Consider the following 22,414-nt stretch of genomic DNA (forward strand, 5'->3'; position numbering starts at 1 on the left):
GCTGAACCAGTAGAAAAGCTACTCGAGGTACTTACGTTTGCATTTATGTCCAACGATAAGGCCTATGAGACTCCGACTTGGAGGAGAGGGTGGGGGGGGGCATGTAGGGTTAGCGTAGGCTATACGACTTCTTCTAATTATGAGGGCTATAAACAACAATATTTCGGTATTTCTGCGTTCATCTATTTGAGGACACATAGCATACATAGCAGTGCCAATCAGCCCCCAGGATAATTTGCACCCATTTGTTATTCCGTAATTTCTCCCAGCTTCATGTTTTTGGAACAGCACTGGCCAGACCTCTTTATTCTCTGTTATATATGTTTTCAAGATATATTTACTAAATCGGAGAGAATGTTTGATGTTTTTTTTTTACACACTGGACGTTATCCGTTTTACCACAATTTAGCAAAATCGAGTTTGACATCATTTTATATAATAGGCCAACATCAAACATACAGCAAACAACGCAATATAGCCCCATCCGCAGATGTAGTCCCATGTCATGCGGTTGGTATGTCAGAACCGAGATACACACAATGCTGGGACTACATTGTTAAATTACAGGTTCAATTAGATTTTATTATCGGGACTTTGAATGTCGTCATGTCTAATTGTATTTATTTAATTTTTCAATGCTATTTTGGATTCATCTTTAGGTTGGCCAAAATTAAGACGACCTTGAGATATTTGTTTAATGCTACAATACAAGTGCATTATTCATTTCTGTGTTTATGCTTGACCAGAATCCATTGGAGTTATTTAAACCTAGCTGGAATTAAAGACTGCAACACTAAATTGTACTTGACAAATGGTCATTGTGTGTTGCTCGAAAGCCTTCACAGACTAATATAAAAATCATTAACTCAAATGAATAATAACAGGAGTAGCCTAATTAATAGGCGTGGTTTGCTGGATTGTTTTTGCCGTCGTGCAAAACCAAATATCTTACCGACCTTCCCTATGCCAGGTGTTCAGACTTTGCATAGGGCATATAATATTATGTTATCGTAGAATATCTGACATATCAATATAATGCGATTCGGACGTGTAACAAATATGAAATAGTAGAGCTTATAAATGTAAAAAATAATAAAATAGTTTGTAAAATATATGCATGCATTCATTATCTTTGCTCCATTATAATCCAATTATATATAAATATATCACATATATACTCTGATTGGCAAAAAAAGGCGGCTTCCTAGAAATTAGGCCTATCGGTTTTAAGTCGGTGACCATCAACACCGTTTGTGAAAATAAAATGCTGAACGTGTTTATTTGTTTTAAAGAAATCATAAATTATCCGTTTTTTCTTTTCAATTGAACATTTTTGTAATTATTTTTTACAATTATATAAATGCAAATAGGCCTACAAATGCCGTCAGTAGCCTCGAGGTTTACCTGGCAAGTTCAATATCAGCCATGTGAAGGCGATTTGAGATTTCTAGGGGATTTTTAGACTGGTAATAAAAATGTATGTATTTATAGCCTACTGATGGATCTAATATAATCAAATTTAAGTTGACAACTCTTCTGTTAGGCTGAGAAGGTATCATATGCATCTAATGACTAGATCATTGCCTTTACAAGTCGAAGTCCTTCGTCCATGGCGTACTAGCGTCATCCAGTGGACACCAGATCGTGGTGCACTCAAATTTTACAATGCCGCTTAAATCGTCGAATCAAAAAAAAAAAATCCCCGCAAACGGTTTGGGCAAATTAGTAACTTTATTGCAGACGTAAAGCCACTTATATTCAGATAATTGTATAAACAGCAAGAAAATGTCTTAAAAAAAAAGAATTTGGACAAAATTGGTGAGCAAACCGCTTTATTAATAAAGGCTTCATCATGTACACATTCAATCTCTTGTCATACAGTTGAATGCTACAAGATTGAACCAATCCACGGATTTGGAGAGTTATTTTATAGTCTAACCATGCACATCAAAATGGAAATCCCAGTTAAAGAGTTTATGAAGTTCACAAGATGACAAGGCAATATACTAATTCAGATTAGAAACTTGGCGTTGTATTTATTCCATCACCAGAAAGGTACTACAAGTCCACAGTTGTAACAGGTCCATAGTGGAAACAAGTTAAACCATTATAGAGGTACAATGCAATTTCGATGTGTGGTGTATTTTGATCCAATTAAATAATCATTCTGCGCAATGACACTCCAACACACCGGGGGCAGTCAGCCACAGACAAGATTGGCCACTCAGCTACAAACTCACAGGTGAAGCAACTGATGTAATGGCGGGTTGCACAACCATATCCTCACAGGAAAGCTGAAACTTGCACTCTTCATCATCTGCTTATTATATATATATATATATTTATAGATATATATATTGAGAGAGAAATCAAAGAAAAACATCTGGAATTACTAATGCCTATAATAATTGTACCACTCAAAGTAATCATAATGAGAATGGGGTTGTACAAAAGCTTTGCCACCAGTGTGCCCGCGAGCCCCTGGGGTCCACGGGGGTCCACGGGGGGCCCCTGGGGTCCACGGGGGGCCCCGGGGGGGCCAGGGGGGGTCGTCTGTGAGCAGCGACCGGCCGCCCTGTGGCTCAGTGGCTCAGCGGCGGACGGTGGTCCAGCCGTCATCGTCCTCGGGGGCCTCTTCCTTCTTGACGGGGCGCTGGGGCTCCTTCTCGGCGGGGGGGGGCGCAGCGGCAGCGGGGGCGGCGACGGCGGCAGGAGCGGCGGCGGCGGCCGGGGCGACGGCGGCGGCCGGCGCGGCGCTGCTACGCCAGGCCGCCTTCTCCCCCTCGGCCTCTCGCACCACCTCGCGCTCCCTGGGCTTCTCGCGCTCCTCCCGCTTGTCGTCTCCGCCGCGCCGCCACAGGCTCCCTGGGGGGGAGGGGGGGGCACGCAGCACAGGGTGAGAGCTGAACCACAGGCCTGTAGCGCGGGGGGAGCCGTTACGGGGACAACACTACACACCTTGGAGCGATGGAACCGGCCTTGGATTTAACAAATCGAGTTTCGCAAAAAGAATAAGACCATTCCATCCGTCATGTGGACGTGATAAAGGTGCATTAACTACCCCCCCACTGCTGACCGTCTGACTCTAAGGCCCAATCCCATTTCTACCCCTTACCCTTACCCCTTCAAAACAAGGGGGAGGGCTAAGGGGAAGGGGTAAGGGGTAGAAATGGGATTGGGCCTAAGGAGGTTGAAGAGAGCTTTAAGACCAGAGAGGGTCCACATGCAAGGGTCCTCAGAGTCAGTCCTCACACCTCGGCAGATGGAGTCTATACTTTTAGGGATTCTCGGCGGTTTACGAAGGGAAAGGGTGACATCCAGTGGTCACTGGTGATAACGCAGCCCTTTCTGGTCAGGTTCCAAACCCAGTGGGACGTGGTGGGGTGAACTGAAGAGAGCTAATTAGTGTACGTTGCTGTACAACCACAGCTTGGAATCCTAGTCTCGACGACATAACGAGTGCACCCTACACTTTGCAACCTGGTGCACTCAAATCAGCCAGAAAGAGGCAGTGTTAAAAAGGCTTTGAAACAATGGCTAAGACGCCCATCTGAGGCACGTCTTAATTATGATCATCGTCATGTGTGTGACCGTTGGATAGTTGTGTACATTATTTGAATGATTGATGTCTGATTTGCTGCTTCTTGTTCTTGCCCTCTTCTTCTGCCCCACAGGGACCACAGCGGAAATAAGCCTTCGGGCTTTATCGCGTCGTCCCTGACTATTTATGTATTTTAAATGAATGACAGAGTGCTGTTCATATTTTATATACATCAATCAAACAATCAATCATCCATCCATCAATCAATCCATGGGCCCTGTGCTCACCTTCGTCGTCTCTGGGCGCCGGCCTCGTCTCGCGCTCCCGGCGCGGCTCATCGCGGCGTGGCTCGATGACGCGGCGTTCCTGGCGTTCCTCGCGCTCCGGCTCCTCGGTGCGGCCCCTCCAGCTGCTGGTCTCCTCCGTGCCCCCCCTCCTCCAGGCACTGGCCTCCTCTCTGGAGGACACAAGGGGAGCCTGGGGGTTAGCACTGAACCAAGCAGGGGTCCTCAAAGGTTTGACAGCTGAGGGCCAATTTAGGAACCCAAAATTTGACTGAGGGCCACCAAAGGAAAAATATATAAAATCAGGCGGGAAACGCCGTCAGCATCCCAGTGGTTAACAAAACCATTGCACCGTGGACCTCTGGGAGGGAGGTCAAGTGAGGTCTAAATCTCGAAACTGAGGTTCATCCTTTCAAAGTAATGTACAGTCGGATTAAAACTAACAAGTGTAACGGGATTTTATTGAAAGCTAGAGAGAGTCGACTTTTGTCTTTATATATATATCTGTGGTCGTTTAAATTAATATAATAATTTAAAAAAAAAAATTAAAATCTGGTTTTTCTCCTTACATCTGTATGTCATTGCGGGCCGCCTGGAATGTTTCTGCGGGCCTCCCTTTGAGAACCAACGGTTGAAGGCGGTATCAGCCACGTTGGGTGACCTCACTTCTGTTGGTGTTGAATAGAGGTCCCAGACAAACAGAGCCCACTCACCCCTCCCTCCGTGTTTCATGCATCCAGTAAAAACTACCGTGAGCGCAGCGCAAAACCCCACAACACGCACCCCTGGTCGGTGGTTGGTTGGAATACTATTTAATTTGGTTTTGAGCGGTTGGCAGTACCATTTGTTTTTGTGTATGATATCGGAGCATAGTTTTTTGCGACGGCCTGCTTATGGGGCGGGCAGCAAGCGGAGCGTGAGGAAAGATCAGATGAATGTGATCATTTATGTTTCGGCCTAGCATCGCTGATGCAAACTTTAAGGCTCAGGAACCCTTCGCAGGTTTTTTGGAATAATTAGCTGTTTAGAGTTTGAGCCTACAATATTTAACTTTTTTCACAATTCAGATTTTCTGAGATTTGGGGGTTTTAAGTTTAGTTTCACCTTTTAAGTTGAATTACAGAAATGAATGATCTTTTGCACGATATTCTAAATGTTCCAGTTCCGCCTTTAGGCCAGCATAAGGTGAGACCGTGTGCTATTTGCACACCTTCTCAGCAGAAGACATTTTTCATTTACATTTTAGTTTAATTAACCCGGAATACACATTGAGGGAAAACCCCTCCTTTGCAATGGTGCCGAGGGTACAGTGGAGGTTAATACATAGACTAAAAACAAATAAAGTAAATAATACAACTAAGTAAACCAATACATGTATCAGCATCAATTTGGATCTGAAACCCTCCCAATGGGGAAGACTCCTCGTACTACGCTCGGGTGGCCGGCGATTCAGGGGGGGGGGGGGGTCCATAAAGGGCGGGGCCTACCTTGGTGGAGGTGGGCGGCGCTCTCTGGGCTTCTCCTCAGCCTCCGCGGTGTCGTCAGCGCCACCGTCGCGCGGCGGTCCCCAGCTCTCCTCCCGGGCCTTCTCCCGCTCCCGCCAGCCTCCTCCTGATGGTACAACTACAACCGTAAGTCCACCGTACACCGAGAACTACAACCGTAAGTCCACCGTACACCGAGAACTACAACCGTAAGTCCACCGTACACCGAGAACTACAACCGTAAGTCCACCGTACACCGAGAACTACAACCGTAAGACCACCGTACACCGAGAACTACAACCGTAAGTCCACCGTACACCGAGAACTACAACCGTAAGACCACCGTACACCGAGAACTACAACCGTATGACCACCGTACACCGAAAACCAACAACGTTTTCCCATTGTTTGTTTAAAAGGATCCCCATTAGCTGTCACCAAAGTGGGATGAGCTAGTCTTCCTGGGGTTCACAGAAAGACACAAAACATAATACACAAGAAAAAAAAACGTTAAAGTGTGTCCCATGAGCAGCCTCTAGTGGTCCGGGGTGCAGCTACCGTTAGAGCGGTAGAATTAACACACGATAGCTCGGTTGTACGACGGGAACTTCTGAAGGACAGAGATTCCCTTCATGGGACACCCTCCATCCCATGTTCCCTGAGCGACTGATGTGCAGCAGGTGAGTGCCGGGTCCTCTCTCGCCCTGCCCCTACCAGGTTTCCCCAGGGGCTTCCAGGGCGTGCCGTCGTCCGCGCCCCGCCGCGGCCCGTCGTCCCCGCCCCTCCTGCCGCCCCGCTCCTCGTCGGCGCCCCTGCGGGGGCCCCAGTCGTCATCCCGGCGGGGCCTGGAGTCCTCGGCTCCGCGGCGGGGGGGGCCCCGGTCGTCCTCGAAGGCCCCCCGGCGGGGGGGGCGGTCGTCGTCGAAGGCCCTCCTGGCGGGGCGGTCCTCCTCCGCCGCGGCCGCGGCCCTCCAGGGCCCGCGCTCCTCGTCCACCGCCCTGCGCGGCGGCGGCGCCCGCTCCTCGTCGGCGCCGCGGCGCATCGTCCGCTCGTCGTCGAAGGCGCGGCGCAGCCCGCGGTCGTCAGCGGCGGCGCGGCGCAGGGGGCGGTCCTCCCGCTCCTCGTCACGGCCCTCCGGCTTCCTCTCCCTGGAGGGCGGAGAGCAGACGGGTCATTCATCAGACTCAAACGTAATAGAACGCCATCTGCAAATCGCAACGCCAGCGACTACAAATATAATACACACCGATTAGTATTGTTATTATTTTTTGTTGATTCGTTACAATTACTGACTGGAGATCAGTAAGATCTATATTTATTTTTCTTTTACAATTTTAATAGTTAAATAAAGATGTTATAATAACAATTCTTCTCTCTACATCGGCCTGGCCTAAAGGAAAGCTCTGTTTATATGTTGACTGCTTCCAGTGTTGTGCTGGTCATACTACAGAATGATCCAGTGCTCTTTTGGCGAATAATACAGAACAGAACAAAAAATATGCATATTAAATCGCGATATTGGTCAAAAATAAATTGCAGTTAGACTATTCCCCCTCATGGTTCCGCCCTACAGACGAGTGATCAGCGCACCTGTCAGGGGCCCCTCGGCGCCACTCCGAGTCTCCGCCCCCGCCGCCGCCGCCCGCCGCCTCCGTGCGCTTCCTCCATCCTCCGCCGCCGCCACCACCGCCGGCGGCCGTGCTGGCGCTCTCCTCTTTGTCACCCCAGTCCTGCTGGAAGCAGAGCGGTGAACCCCGGAGCCAACGGGGCGATCCACACCAACGACATTCATCTTAAAAAGCCCGCCAGGAGGCATACTTACAAATCCTACCACGGCCATACCAAGACACACCTGGCTCTCTTGTGATTGGCCGGGTTGCATGCAACTCAATTGGACGCTGTGAGCGTTCGCGAGCGTCACAAAAGAGCTCTAACCCCCAACTCTAACCCCTAGGAGCTAATATCAAGCCTGTAAAAGCGCAGTACTCGAATCCATAGACAGCAGAATCAAAGATGTGTGACGGACCAATCAGAAACAGAGGCGGGCGTGTCTTTTCGGGGCGTACTGGCGTTGCCATAGTAGGATTGGTAGATTCGCTGCCAGGAAAGGGGCGACGGCGAGGCGAGGCGAGGCGAACCTTGGTGGCGGGCTTCTCCTCCGGAACGCGGCGCTCCTCCTCGCGCCGGCTCTCCCGCTCCTCGATCTCCTGCTGGCGAGCGCGCTGCTTCCTCTCCTGCTCCTCCAGCTTCTGCAGCTTCTCCTGGTACTCGCGCTCCTCCTCCTCGCGCTGCTCCTGCTCGATGCGCTCAAGCTCCTCCCGTTCTGGGGGGGGGGGGGAGGAAGAGGAGGAGGGGGATAAAGACTCGAGGAGTTTGGCCGGTAGAAACAAACGACGACTCGGGATTCGTTGCTGTCGTAAATACGTGAATCGTCAGGTAGAGTCCAAACGTAAAGAATTATAACAAATGTAAGCTACAGATGTCGACGTAATATTGATTTCTGTCTGGCCACATTCATTTTAAAAAGAATGATCGACAGTGTGTACTCAGGAGCCGTTAAACCTCACAAAATATAAAACCCCACCAAAAATAAAATAGGTTTTCGATATTAACTGATTAAAGCCATGGTAGGCCATTTATAATAAATTCATGTGTTGAATTGTTCTTGACATCCGGACAGCAATCCCTGGGCCTTCCCAGCGACCCTCTGCCAGTGCTCTCATAATGCAGACCTGAGGCCTCCCCACGCCGGCAGACCTGATGCTAAAGCTGACGAGTTACTGCCCCGTTGTGGGGTACTCGTTAAGGCTTGCTACCTTCAGAATCTAGCAGCCTCTGGATCTTCCAGACGAGGGCCGTTCGCCCGTGAGGTGTGTGATCCCGAGCGGCCTGCAGGGGGCGGTAGGGGGGCCGGGCGCTCACCTTTCTTCAGAGACTCCTCGTGGATGCGCTGGGCCTCCTCCTCCTTCTGCCGGTAGTAGGCGGTGCGGCGGTCGTCCTTGCGTTGCCGCTTCCGGTCTTCCAGCCGCTTCTTCTTCTCATCCACCACGCGCTCCTGGAATGCCGCGAGTTTTTCCTTCAGACGGAAAAAGAAAAGAGGCAATTTGTTTAAATTGATGACCTCGTTCGACAAGCTGTGAGCGCATGCGTCTGTACGAGGGGTCCGTGTGGAGGGGTTCCCGGGGCCGTACCTCGTAGATGAAGCTGCGTGCTGCGGTGATCTTGGACACAAAGTTCTCCTTGTCCTCCATCATCCTGGACATGCGCTGCTTGTGCTCCAGAGCCTTCTCCCGCTCCACCTTCATGTTGCTGATCTGAGGGGGAGAACGCGCGTCGTCACGGTTACTACAGGTTCACAGGCGGCCGCCCGGCTGCCCTTCCTCAGTGAGCAGACGTACCCGCTCCTCCTCCTGCAGCTCCCACAGCTCCATGTCCTTGATGCGCTGCTCTTCGTAGGCCTGCTTGATGAGGGGGATCTCCTCCAGTCGCTTGGCCCGCTCAAAGTAGTCGATCTAGACGGAGCAAACCACACGTTGTTTAATGTTCCCCGCGTCGCTCCACGCAGCCTTCGTGAACCAGAGGAGGGGTGTACGACGGCGGACGAAGCGGACCTTCTTCTCCTGGTTCTTCAGACGCTCCTGCAGCTCCCTCTTCTCCTTCTCCAGCTGCTCCACCTGCTTGGCCATGATGAAGTCGGGGTCCAGCTCCTCCAGATCCTGTTACCAAGTCGACAAGTTAGTTTGATGCTAGTCCACTTGGGCCTCCTCGTGTTATGATTCCTATAGCTACTCTGCAGTCTGTCCAGTAGTTATTTTTGCATTATCCTTGTGCAGCACTTTGAATCTGCTAAATGAGTAGAAGTAAATGCACAGAAGTGTTTGTGGCGGACTTCTATAAAAGGAGATCTATAAGGAAAAGCCCTTTTTAACGATTGCACTACTGGTTAGATTTAAACTGCATTTCGTTGTACTGGTTGTCCTTACTTGTCCAATGAAAATAAAGTTGAATCTATCTAATCAACCACGTCATCCGAGTGCGTACGACGGGGATAGGGCCGCCCAGACAGGCCCGTTCAAAGGGACTCACCTCGATGTCGATGTCCTTGAAGGCCTTGGCTCCCAGCTCCGTCTTCTTGATCTGCTCCAGGCGCTCCCGCACCGTCTTCTTCTTGATCTGCTCGTGCTCCTGCATGATGCGCTCCTTCTCGCGCTCCTTGGCCTCCTGCCGCAGGCGCTCCTCCTCCGCCTTGCGCACCTTCTGCTGCTCCGCCTCGCGCTGCTCCAGCTCCTCCTTCTCCCTCTGGATGTTCAGGCTCTCCAGGCGCTCCTTGCGCTCCTCGATGGTCTGCCGGCGGGCCAGGATGCGCTGGTGGTCCTTGCGGCCGTTCTTCAGGTAGGCGGCGATGGCCAGCTGGCTCTGCTCCTCGCGCTCCGTCTAGAGAGGGGGGGGGGGGGGGGCACAGAGAGAGGCCAGAGTCAGGCAGAGGACAGACACCAACACCCAGGGACTTAGGGTGTACACATCAAGCCACACAGGGACCACAGTGGAAATAAGCCGTTCGGGCTTTACTGTGTAACCCCTGACTATTTATGCATTTTAATGTATGACACAGCGCTGTTCATATTTGATATCAAAATGGTAAAATAAAAAAAATATCACACGTGGAGTGTGTTGATTTGGACGTCTGAGAACCTCAGACCGAGTTCCCCATTAATCTTTTAACAAAAGATGAATTGAAAAAGGACGAGCGATGTTCTCGTCTTACAAAGGGCCCCAGCGAGGGAACACTTGGTGAGAGAACAGTGGATAGGCCACAGGGTCCGGGGTTGGGCAGGACGGGCACCCACCAGGATGGAGGCAGGCCTGATGATCTGGATGGCCTTGGCTAGCGAGGAGGACATGGCGGTGAGCTGGTTCCGGATCTGCGCCGAGGGCATGTTCTGCAGGAAGGGCCCGACCGGGGAGTCCTCTTTGGTCGAGTAGTTCAGGTCCGACCCGAAGCGCAGAGTTCGAGTGGAGTGGTCGATACGAACCTGGAGTCAAATAAAGGGATATCGTTTTTATTAGGGGTAGAACAGTACGCAGAAGTCACGGTTCAGTACTAACGCTAAGGTCCGCTGGGGAACACTAGACCAGACTAGAGTTAGCTGTATAGAATAAGTGTACTGTTTTTCTTGACACAGTCACATAACCACGCCTGATTAAAAAGGAAAAAGAACAATAGTATTCCATCCATTATTGGGGTAGGATTGTAAAAACATCTAAGCAAAACATTTGTCTTATCGTTGGTTTGCACAACATGTTTAACATGTTAAGTACAGTGCACCTCTGCCTCAACCCGAGCGTACCTGCAGGTCACAGTGGCGGGCGGCGTCCACGATGGAGCGCTCCAGCTGGAAGGCGTCCACGAAGGGGACCAGGGAGGCCAGGCGGCTGAACTCGATGCTCTGGTAGATCTGGGCCACCTGGTGTGCACGGCGAACAACAGCAGACGTGGTTAGGCTGTGTGCGGTCGGGAGGGGACACGTAACAAGGTGTTCTCGGTGGAGTAGGTAGGGGGGGGGTTGATTGAAGGTGGGGGTACAGTGGGGGGGAGGTTACCTGCTGCAAGAGCCGGAGGATGGTGTTACTCTGCAGATGAGGAACATACTGCTGCAGGTCCGACTCCTTCTCGGCCTGGTCCCTCACCCAGTCTAACACCTGTGTGGAGGGCGACCGTGTTCAGTAAGAGACCGCGAGGATCCAAAGACTCGGGTAGAGGACAGGTTTAGGACGCACGTGTTGAGAATTGATTTGTTAGAAGACTATTTAAAAGAAGAGTTAAGATGGATAAGTTAATAATAAATAAGTTAACATTAATACTGATAGTTAATATTCAACATTTAGATTGACAGTTCATGTGTCAGATACATATGTGGTTAAAAACAGACTATATGTCATTATGATTTGAGAATTGTATTGAAATGGACCTCATTACCCAAAATGCATTGGGCTAGGCTCGAAGTTCGTTCTTGTCGAGCAATCATCTGTTCAATGATTTTGCTGAGCATGCACACGCTGTAATTACCCATTTTTTATTTCACTAAAACGTCTGAATTTCAAACCACGTCTTGTTTCGTTATTCTTAGTCGTTAAGAAGATGAATGCACAACAGCATGTTTCGCTTCTACCAACTTAGGCTCCCCACCTTGGTGACTCTTCCGCTCAGCTTCAGGGGGTGGAAGTCCATCTCCAGCCAGTTGTACAGCTCTTTGACCTCTGGTAGGATGTACTGCAGCAGGTTGAACCGCACCTGTTGCACCCACAGTGAACAGATTAACATTCAGTCCAGAATACGTATTCAGTGTATAGGACGGGCGGACCCAGAGTCCCGTCGACCGTAGTGGACTCGTGTGGCGGAGGACAGCGCACCATGTCGTTGATGAGGCTCTGGCGGGTGGGGGGGGACTGCAGCCCCAGCAGGGTGGCCAGACGCCGGTGTTTCTCCACGATGATGCCGTCCATGTCCAGCAGCCGGGCGATGTCGGTGCGCTCGGGGGTGATGGGGATGGACAGCGTGGCCAGCAGGACTCTGGTGGACATCCTGAGCGTGGGGAACAACCAGGGCTTTAGTGGACTCATTCCATGGTGGGACAACAGGTATGCAGACCATACAACCCCCAAGATATCTTTAGGATTAGGGAAGCTCCAAAAATTACCCGATATCTTTATTGATATAATACTAGTTATTTTTTTGCATATTTAGTGTTGAATTACAATTTGAGCTCATCTTGAGGTTTTATCTAATCCAATATGAAAAACCGTACGCACAAACTGTTGCATTGGGGAAATTCTAATGTTTTTTTCGTAATAGTACTGGTTGACGACGCCCTAGATGTGATGGATGGTTACCTCTGCATCTCCTCTTGGGTGAGATTCTTGCGCATCTCCCGGGAGAGGTGGTAGAGGCGGTGGAGGGTGCAGGCGTGGAAGAGAGCGTTTCCCGACTTCCAGAAGACAGTGGACACCTTGTTGTAGTAGTTGGCCATCAGCTGGGGCTTTGGGGGCTTCTTGGAGAGAGCAAAGAGCCCGTGGATGTCCTCCACAGCCTTGAAGGCCTCCTACCCCAGGGAAGAAACAAGCAGAATCAGGGACACATCCTCGATCCTCTTTACGGGGGTCAGGTGAAATGATGAGTGCGTGTTGGGATTTATTGGGGGTTGATGGTTATTCAATAAAGTACGGAGGACTGACCTGCCACAGCTCCATGCTGATGGCGCTGTCGAGCTGGACCAGACGGGTCTCCAGGTGCATGGACTGGCTCTCGGGGTTGTTGAGGTTGATGGCGGTGCTCTGGTTGTGGTGGCGCTGGATCTGGCCCAGGTGCATGCGCAGGTTGTCGCAGAGCTTGCGGAACTCAGCCTTGCGGGTGTACTGCAGGCAGAACTTGAAGGCTGGGGGGGGAAAAAAACATAAGCTTGTTTACACATTGGATTGAAAATAGCTACCGATTAGAAGTGAACATTTCACAACCCTATTAAGAAACTGAATGTTATCCGCAGAGGTGTTTATGTGTTCAGCGGGCGGGTCTACCTTGCTGGGCGATGTCATGGTAGAGGCGCTCCACCTTGGAGTTGTTCCTCAGCAGATCCAGACACTGCCTGTAGGACTCCCACAGGAACTTCACCCAGGGGGTGAGCAGCAGACGGTCGGTACGGTCCTGGGTGTCCTCTCCACTGACCGCACTCAGGAGCACACTGGAGTCCCACAAGCAAGCTCAGTGTGAACACGACCCCACGGAAATACACAATGTGACTTAAGCTCCCACAGGTTAACCACGTGAAATATATAAAAGATGACGTCACAGTACCAAGTACACAGTAGTAATCTAGTCAATTTCAATGGCTTAATTTTAGTCTCGAACACAATTAATAAATGGCTACTTTGCACATGATCCATGATCCACCCAGACTCACCTCTCGGGGGTCTGGATGTTGTCCAGGTCCTCGATGTCCAGAACCATCTGCTGGGACTCCCCCTTGGCGGTCTCAGTCTTCTCCTCGGCGAGCTTCAGGTACGCCCTAACCACATCCTCAAGAGACTTGATGTTCACCTACAGCCACGGAGGGGGAAAAAGTAAGTCCTCGCATGTAATCATAACCACCCAGATAACAACTTTCAAATTTGCCACGTAGTCTCATTCAAACCTGCTGGCAGATGTTCTTGTACTGGTACAGGCCCTCTTTCGCCAGGTGGCTCTTGCGGAGATCCACGCAGAGCTCCAGGTACTTGAGCATGATGGGCTCGTGGATCTTCTGCCATGTTCGATGCTTCTTGCTTTTGATGACATCGTAGAGAACATCCAAGGCTGGCTGCTTCTTGCCAACCTCCAAGAACTCTGCAGAAAGGCACTGTAGTTAGTTTATCATCCGTATGCTACAGCGAGAGCGCGGAGGTGACCCGGTGGGAGTAGGACATACGGGAACGTCATCGTCATGTCAGCGTAGGATACCTCGTATCTTACAAAGAACCCGGGACAATGACAGGCGTGTAAAGGTGTCCTTATTAAACAAAAACAACTGAAGGGCAGATCACTGGATCTATAATTGAGGTTAAGCTAAATGAGGAAGGCTACTGACGTTCCCATTCCCCACTATTGCATTGCTAACCGCTGTGTGGCAGGACTCTGTGTGCAATATGGCCTCCACGCCATTCCAACGAATGCTAGCACCTAGCTAGCCGCCGCTGAAAGCGACGTGCTGCTACAGCGAGGATGCTATCGTCAGCTAACCTAGCTTAAATGACCGGTGCCTTCATAGTTCTACAACAGGGTCCATGCTTACCGTTTGCTCGTTTGAGAGCATTCTCCGGGCGTTGAAAATAGGCCGGCATTTCGGTGGCGTATTAGCGAAACTTAGGATCGGCTGACTTGGGTGAATTTTACCAATTTCACCAGTCCATCCGGGCCAGGCAGTAACCCGCTTCAACACGGAGTCGAGAAAGGAAAAACCTCGTGAACGGCCTAGCTAGGGTTGCCAGATGAAAAGGCAGAAGCCCCCTAATACAGCGTTGCACAAGTGCATCTTTATAGTTACAATACACATTCATATATTGCATTGTTCTGAATGGATATATTTGCAATAATGACATACATACCACCTTTGGTGAACCATACACAGTGTTTGTGTTTTTTTTGGGGCAAATGCAATGTTTTTTTCATTCATTACATATATTAATCACGATTATATATATTAACATTCCCAAATCACTTTTGTTCATATGAAGACCTACTGATAGAATCAAACACAAGTGGTTTTGTTTTTAGAAACTGAAAAGGCAAAGAAATAAAGACAACTTCTAACATTGAAATTGAACTGTGCTCTATTATTGCATTTATTATTTTTGCTATACATTTTTTAACAAATAACAGTGCATATATAGGCCAATATATATATTTATTCATCTATATTTATTAATTAACTATTTTATTTTACTTTAATGAAGTAGTATAATTTGAGATAATAGTTTGTGTCGATTTATTAGATAAACGTTGTCAAAATCGTATCTGATCTGTATATAATATATGTATATCTGTATATTGTCTTTTTCTAATACTGTATCTTCCTCTGTCTCTCTTTTTCTTCGACAACGGAAAATTATTACTCATTATTACTTATCTTCTGACCGACCACAATACTGGCAACCCGGTATGAATGTATATTGCGCATGTGCAACAATGCCATCTCTGTGACTGGTTGCGACCATCCTGTCTCCTCCCAGCGAACATCTCGAGTAAGGAAAACGGAAGCGACCTGCATAAGTAAGCAAAGTCTGCTGACAGTAAGCAGAGGATAACTTCCCTTGTTCAAGTTCATGTACATTAGGTGGTGAGCAGGCAGATATATCGAGCAATCATCGCGGTTATATATTGTGAATTGGCCGAAGGACAAGGTAGATTACCTTTGCACTGCACTCATATTTACTGAATAAGTTGCAGGATCTCTGCTGACTCCCTCAAGTATCTAACCAGGTATGTCAATTATTCCAGGTATGGAATATGGCATCATCTGAAGCACACCTTATGCTAAGCGTCGGACTAATCGGTAAGCAGATCTCATTTTAGTACAATATGTTTCTTCTGTTTAGCTCTCTTAAACCTGTAATAACGTTAGCTCGGCGCCTTGGCATGTCAAATGGAATCACATGATAGCATTGTGATCAACAATACACGTGAGTGACTCCTGGTTTACAAGGTGGTTTCCCAACATTTCAGGCCCAACTTTATGTTAATATAGGTGATATGGTCACAAATCTTCCAAAAGCTCCCAATGCTTACTTGGTTTTATTTTGTTAACACAAGAGAAAGACGCGAATGGAGACACGTTGTGGGTGTGGTGTTACCCCTCTGTCACCGCGGAAGTGAGACAGATCCTCCTCAGCAAGTGCTGCCTGACCCAGGATGGTCGGGAGCTCCACTCCTTTGTATTTGGCCAGTTCCGCCGGACCTGGTACTATATTACCACGGTGGAAATACAGGAACCGACTGCCCTAAAGAAGGTAGGGACACTTATCAGTAATAATTACAAAACATACTCTTATTGCAGCTGTTAATGAGGTCATCTGATGCCAGTTGGCTGAACACATCTTTAATTTGGTGTATGCATTTCCTCCTTAGGTTACACATTTCTCACTAGTTGTCACCACGAAAGACTTCAACCCTGAGAAATATGCTGCTTTGAGTAGAGTGTTATGCAGGTAAAATGTAGACTCGGTATACCTCTGTTTTGCATGTTTGCAAGAAGAGGATTGTGTGGTTACAGCGTTTTTATTCCCCCTCTGCAGATTGTATAACAAACATGGCAGTCCAGTGAAAATGATGGAGAGTTACATTTCGGTTCTAACAAAAGGAATTTGCCAAAGCGATGAAAATGGCTCATTTCTTAACAAGAATTATGATGTCAGGCTGGCCTATTTAGCAGGTTCCCTCAAAGGTAAAACATACAATAATTGATCGTTTCTGCCCATGTGTGAAGGATGTGAGAGTCAAGATAATGATAAGATCATTCAGTTATGGTTCCCACTATGTTCCTATGTTAAGATGTCGTGGCCCAGTTTGGAATGGAGTCCATTATCCTGTATACAGCCCTCATGCTGAAGAAAAGAATCGTTGTCCATCATCCTCGAATCGAAGCACTGTTGGAGTTTACGAGGTAACTATTTGTTAGAGAGAGAGAGAGAGAGAGAGAGAGAGAGAGCGAGAGCGAGAGCGAGAGCGAGAGAGAGAGCGAGAGAGAGAGAGAGAGAGAGAGAGAGAGAGAGAGAGACTATCCTATCCTATCCTTCTGTCTTCCCCAGAGCGTTGCCTGCCTTTACGTGGCATAGGAAGGACTGGTCGATCCTGTACCCCTACCTGCACCTGACCGAGGTGGAGCTGGACGACCTCAGGCAGTGCCCAGGTGAGGAAGCCCACAGACAGGGCCGTCCACTGGGTGTGGCAGCTGCCCCACCTTGACCTGTGGTGGGTCAATGTTTCTTTCATATCAAATTATGAAGAAAAATAAAATAAACAGGGGGCCATGTAGATTTCAAAGGCAAATTATTAGGTAAATTAGTTTTAAAACAGATTTTCATTTTATTTTTTATTTAATGATCTACTTTCGAGGGACTTCTTTCATTTAGTATTGTCGCATGCCAACATGTCCATGCATACACTATAAAATACACAAATACCTTGACTTGTTTCAAGCATTAAACGATGCCTGATCATGCATTTACCCAAGCGTTGAAAAGGTGACGGAAATGTCACTGATTGTGGGGCTGTTTTTTTCTAGCCAACATCCCCACTGAAACAGGCCCGGACATGTTTTCAACAATTATGCCATTTGACAACAATGGTGGTTTGGGGCGTTTCATTGGCGATGAAGGTCTTTCTGCTTGTCTATTCCTCCTTAAAGACTGTATTTTCAACATGTTGCGTGTTCTCTAGGATACGTGGCAGGGTTCACCAACCCAGAGGTCGGCAACAGGGCAGATCTATTTGATGTGTACGTGAACCTCCCAGACAGCACAATCACTGTGTCTCCCGACGCCAAAGGTTTGTTGAACATCAAATGTAATGTTTGGATTTTAACACTTAAGGGCTGATTATGGTCCTACGTTCACACAACGCAAGGTTGTTATGGAACCCGTACGCCCTTGCAGACCCTCCTTGCGTCCACCACAAGGGCCGGACGTGCGCCTCTCAAAAATTTGAACCATTCGTTGAGGCGACGCAGCAGCAAGGCCTGTGATTGGTCCGCTTGCTAAAACCCGACTCAGAGCCATAAAGGTTCACGACTGCGTCGAAGCGTCTGCGTGGTCATTGCGTTGCGTGAACTTGGAACCATAATCAACCCATCACACTTAGAATCTTCAAGTAAACCAGGGTTCAAAACGGTCCTTCTTAATTTTTCCACTCTGCTGCCACAGAGGCCTTGGCTATGGGGAAGGTTCATAAAGACATCGGTCAGCTTATGGTCCAATCAGCAGAAGATGCTGAGCGAACGGACGCTCAGGTGATCAAGGTAAGAATGTACGCAGGGTATCAAACATGAAATGACAGCTGGAAATGTTATCGTTGCGGAGATGGCCCTCCAAAACCACTAACCATGAAGTCATAAAGTTCACCTTTGGATTCTACTCCTCAACCTCACGGCCTACATTAACATTAATTATTTGACTGTCATGCATCATAAGATTGATGCACTTTAAGTTTTATGTAGTAAAGTTAAACAGGCAACTCTCAAAGAAAAAAAGCAGAGCTCTTGTTTTCTTTTGAGTCTGCTCAACCCTGAATGGTGCATCGTTTTCCATATTCTGTTTTGTTGCATTTCTCTACTTTTATTTTTACTTTCCGTTTTTAATTCACAGGACATTTCTACCAAGACTAAAGAGATACTTGCTAGCTTGATGTCCCTGGCGGCAGAGAGTGAAAATTCTAAAATAACGGTAGAAGGCTTGAAGAAACATCACTTCCCCCCCGCCACGGAGAACTTCCTGTTTCACCTGGCGGCAGCTGAGAGACTCTTAAGGATATGACTTCTGCCTACCTGCAAACATACTAATCACGGGACGGGACCTCCTCACTGTCTAGGGATTGTCATGAGGACTCACTGAATGCGCCTAGGCTTCTAACCAGTGCCATTATTAACAACTTGAGCGGGATTAAATACTACTACTGTTCAATAGAAAGTTATGAAAGGAATATTTCAGTTGTGAGAATTTGTTTTCAATCTTGTTTTTACTAATAACTTTTGTTCCACCCAAGTACAGGCAATATAATGTTTTTTTCTTCTCAATCACAATTTTCCTTTTGGTTCAGGCCTGACTTCTTGACTGTACTGTCATATGCTAAATGCAACCAGGGATGGACAGTTTGTTTTGTTGACATTTCTGCATAATCATTTTTACTTTGGAAGATCCAAATGCCCAAAACTGTATTTTTGTGTCTAAATATGTTTATATTAGTCTGTGCTGTGCAATAATATGTAGTTTACATTTGGAAAAAACGTATTTTCATGAATTAATGTTTCTTAGCAAAAATAATTGCACTCCATGCATCCATTAAATACATTTATTATCAAAACAATGAGTGGATTTTAATACAAACATTTGTTTAATATACACTAAGAAGCACAATAATTGCCCAGGTTGTGCTATATATTCTTCATGTCTCCCCAAGATATTACCCTTCCATTTGTCGTTTAAAACACCAACAGCATCCAATACTCCTGGACAGGAAGCGGTAAAGCAGAACGATAATGGGACTGACGGTTTCGATGTCTTGGTGTGCGAGGTTATCTGGAGTCAATGGGTAAAGCCACAGGGGTCCATCGCTCCTCAGAGCCCCCGGTGGTAGAACAGCTCGCCAGCGACAGCGGCCGCCTGCAGCTCCTTCTCCAACTTGTCCTTTTTAATCTGCAGAAGAGGGAGGACGTGAGAGGTGTGGTGTCTCCGACCCCCGGTGGAGTATGGAAGGGAGAGGGAAGATGAAGCCTTACGGTTCCCAGCTGGGGGAAGATGCTGAAGGACAGTGGGATCATCATTCCGAAGACCATCGCCGTGCTCACATGCCGAAGAGGCGCTCGGAGCATGGAGTTCTGGTTGAACAATCTCGTCCTGTAAACCAACACTCTGCTTAGCAGGAATTTCCTTTTGGAATATCTTTTATATCCACTTTAATATAATATCAATCATGTCTTCACAGATAAATCTAAATGAAACCCTTCTCCAAGTCATGACACGTGGTGAGGAAAAATGTTGTGCAGCAACAGGTGTGCTTCACAGTTCAAGGCCCAATCCCATTTCTACCCCCTCCCCCTCCCCCTTGTTTTTAAGGGGTAAGGGGGAGGGGGAGGAGGAAGGGGTAAGGGGTAGAAATGGGATTGGGACTAGATGTGTCCAAAGAGAGGCCGGGGGGGCACTGCCACCACGGGGAGGACAGACTTACTTCCCCGTGAAGTACACCAGAAGGTTAGGAACAGCAGCCGATGCACCCAACAGGACTGCTCTTGACCACGCAGTGTCCCTTATAGCCTGGATGCACAAGTCAAAAAGCAAGTTAAATGCACTGCATCACATATTTGAAACGGGAGGGAGAGGGTTTGAATCCTTACTTTGTCTCCAGCTGCTCGAGAGATTCCTACAGAAGCGCCGTTGGAATCAAACACCTGGATTCCATTATCAGACTCTTCACTCCTGATGGTAAACACGCTGAAGAAGCCCAGGGCAGCTGGGGAAGGTTCCACAACTTACTGTGAGCTGGTTTCATTTAGAAAAACGCAGTTTACAATGGGCCTAAGTTTGAGTTTCATGCAAGAGTAGATGGTTCAACAAACAAATGACCTGCCTGAGAGAGGAACCGGCACGATCGACCTGAAGAAGAACAGCAAGGATTGGCTCCCGATGGCAAATCTTTGGATTAAAATGAATGGAAGTGCCTGAATAATGAAGATTTTTATTTAATTTATTGCATTATTCTTTTAATATGTGAAATATACAACAAAAGTATACCATATGTTATGGGATATCACGTTGCAATGGGGAAACAAAACATGAAGTTTGATTGACGATCGAAATGCAATGTCCATAGAAAACAAGCAGTACCCACCCCTGCACATGTTGTGTAGGAAACCGACCCTCCGATCAAAAGAGCCTGTTTCAAAGACATCTTCTTGGCCTGCCGGTCAGAGATAATGAAAGAAAAGGCAGATAATGCAAACGAACCCACAGGAGATTAGCCCAGCTGGCCTATCTCCTGCAATTCCTCAAATAATGCAACTGTCCAACGGGCTGGCTGACACTGGGGTTTATCGCATAGGGTTACACCCTTGTCAGACCTTGCAGAGGACTTTACCGCCTAAACATGGTGTACACCTGTTTTAAGCAAACAACTGTGTCTTTTGTTTGAATATGTTAATATTTTGGCATAAATCAGTAACAAAACTGTACCGTAGCTTAAAAAAAAAAAGAGCGATTACCTTTTCTGAAGAAGAATTTCTATGGACATGGTTAAATCCAGCCATGTAACTCTGCAACAAAAACTGTAAAAAAGTGTTGTTGTTTTTTTAGAATCATCTGAGGAATATTTGGACATATTCTTTGTTATGTTTGGTTAAATGGGGTTTCTACCTGACAAAAAAGAGCAGACTTGACACTGCTGTGAGGCAGCAAGCTGGCAACGACCTGGGAAAAATGTGGTTCAACATTAAAATGTTTTACTGCCAATGTTAATAGTCTATGTAAACTAATAGAACAGGGAAAAATACATATTTTTATTTGAATAATATAATAATATAGATTCAGCACTATTAATACACATTTTCTTACCAAAGGAGCCGATACAGGCAATAATGCTAGAAAACAATTTGAAAAAATAGCAATATTAGCAGCACAAAATGAAAAGATCATGTAAAGTTTCAGTAGGCATTAAAAAGATGGTTGGGTTATCTACCTGGAGGGCGGAATGCAAATGGAAGCACAGCCCCAGAGTCAGCATGAACAGAGGACTGTTGGAGAAACAAAACTAGACAGTTTACTGAATGTCTTAGCAGGAGAGAGGGTTGAGGTCCCATTATAATAGATTCATCCACAACCATCCCTTTGTCATGCTTGGATATAGTCTGACTTGTTTCTGAGATTTTCCTCGAAGTGACAACATCATTGTTGTTTTCACTGTTTTGGGCCATTTTGAAAATACAGTTTTTCCACATCCAATCTCCGCCTCTTGACAGGTAATCAAATCAACCTTATTGTATTAATTCTAGTTTTATTCTTAGTACCAAAGGGACATGTTAGTATCAAGTCCACATCACTTGAATGCAATCCCTACAAATGAATTCTTACTTCACAGTGTTGTCATTCCACTTACAAGAGATAAGGTCCACGCACTTCCATCCTATCAGAGGACAAAATAAAAATATTTAGCATACAGGTTTTAATTAACTATGATGTATTTAAAAGATTGGGGGTTGACCATGTTCCTTACCTTTTCATTTATTTTCTCAACACTGCCAACAGTGACACGGGCGTTCTTTATTTCAGCCTAAGCGAAATTAAACATTAGAGAATACCTGGACTTCAGTGATAAAACACTACGGTCATTAAAACGTCTGCTACTTACTTTTGAGGAGAGCAAGGAACTTGGATCAAGGAGATTAGCCCATATTTTAAGTCGACTAAGGAACATCTGAAAAGGGGTTCAGATGTACATTTTAAAGGAATATCACAACCAATATCGACAGTGTGATTGATAGGGTGATAGGGTGATTGATAAAGACAAGGGAGCCTCACTGAAGCATCCCATATCGTTATGAAGTCAATGAATGATGCTCAGTGCAGGCTCTATGGGATGCAGTACTTTGCTTTGCACATTATTACCTGTCCCTCACTTTTCCAGTACTGCAGGTTGGGATCCATTTCAACCCGTGTATTGCAGATTATTTACGTTAAACGATATTAAGTATACAATACTATGACATATTATCCCAAAATTCTCCCATGCTTTAAGGTCAAGTTGTATTTACAAAATCGTTTCCGCCTTGTGGGGCGGGCCTGTTCATGCGTTGCTATGTAGAGTCATTCTGCGC

At 47.1% G+C, this 22,414-nt stretch overlaps 3 protein-coding genes across 4 annotated transcripts; 1 reads left to right on the forward strand and 2 right to left on the reverse strand.

Annotated features, from left to right (window-relative positions):
- Nucleotides 1–1,815: 1,815 nt before the first annotated feature.
- eif3s10 (eukaryotic translation initiation factor 3, subunit 10 (theta)) lies at nt 1,816–14,321 on the reverse strand. Of its 2 annotated transcripts, none has more exons than XR_003979678.1 (23): nt 14,132–14,321; nt 13,496–13,686; nt 13,265–13,401; nt 12,882–13,045; nt 12,543–12,742; nt 12,201–12,409; nt 11,721–11,892; nt 11,497–11,601; nt 10,911–11,009; nt 10,658–10,774; nt 10,157–10,342; nt 9,396–9,743; nt 8,921–9,025; nt 8,708–8,821; nt 8,501–8,623; nt 8,232–8,385; nt 7,448–7,632; nt 6,900–7,042; nt 6,024–6,457; nt 5,313–5,448; nt 3,829–3,998; nt 2,507–2,865; nt 1,816–2,476 (listed from the first exon to the last, which is right to left on the reverse strand). XR_003979678.1 is itself a non-coding variant. In XM_030379417.1 (23 exons), the coding sequence occupies exons 1-22, from the start codon at nt 14,178–14,180 to the stop codon at nt 2,591–2,593; spliced, it is 3,804 nt and encodes a 1,267-aa protein (XP_030235277.1). In that variant the 5' UTR covers nt 14,181–14,321; the 3' UTR covers nt 1,816–2,496; nt 2,548–2,590. The 2 variants fall into 2 exon arrangements, 1 of the variants encoding a protein (XP_030235277.1); XM_030379417.1 differs by having other exon boundaries at nt 1,816–2,496; nt 2,548–2,865; nt 5,313–5,436.
- Nucleotides 14,322–15,039: 718 nt separating this feature from the next.
- On the forward strand, nt 15,040–18,915 carry dennd10 (DENN domain containing 10). Its single transcript, XM_030379466.1, has 10 exons — nt 15,040–15,239; nt 15,337–15,391; nt 15,649–15,845; nt 15,964–16,043; nt 16,131–16,279; nt 16,387–16,498; nt 16,644–16,744; nt 17,275–17,382; nt 17,757–17,851; nt 18,198–18,915. Exons 2-10 carry the CDS (start codon nt 15,346–15,348, stop codon nt 18,363–18,365), a joined length of 1,056 nt encoding a protein of 351 aa, XP_030235326.1. The 5' UTR covers nt 15,040–15,239; nt 15,337–15,345; the 3' UTR covers nt 18,366–18,915.
- On the reverse strand, nt 18,887–22,382 carry sfxn4 (sideroflexin 4). The gene is made up of 14 exons (XM_030379471.1): nt 22,206–22,382; nt 21,949–22,014; nt 21,814–21,870; nt 21,697–21,723; nt 21,280–21,334; nt 21,156–21,181; nt 20,958–21,011; nt 20,807–20,869; nt 20,437–20,505; nt 20,176–20,266; nt 19,943–20,058; nt 19,777–19,862; nt 19,328–19,445; nt 18,887–19,244 (listed from the first exon to the last, which is right to left on the reverse strand). The coding sequence occupies exons 1-14, from the start codon at nt 22,242–22,244 to the stop codon at nt 19,167–19,169; spliced, it is 945 nt and encodes a 314-aa protein (XP_030235331.1). The 5' UTR covers nt 22,245–22,382; the 3' UTR covers nt 18,887–19,166.
- Nucleotides 22,383–22,414: the final 32 nt, after the last annotated feature.

This window comes from Gadus morhua, chromosome 15 (assembly GCF_902167405.1).
Source record: "Gadus morhua chromosome 15, gadMor3.0, whole genome shotgun sequence".
Classification (NCBI taxonomy): Eukaryota; Metazoa; Chordata; class Actinopteri; order Gadiformes; family Gadidae; genus Gadus; species Gadus morhua.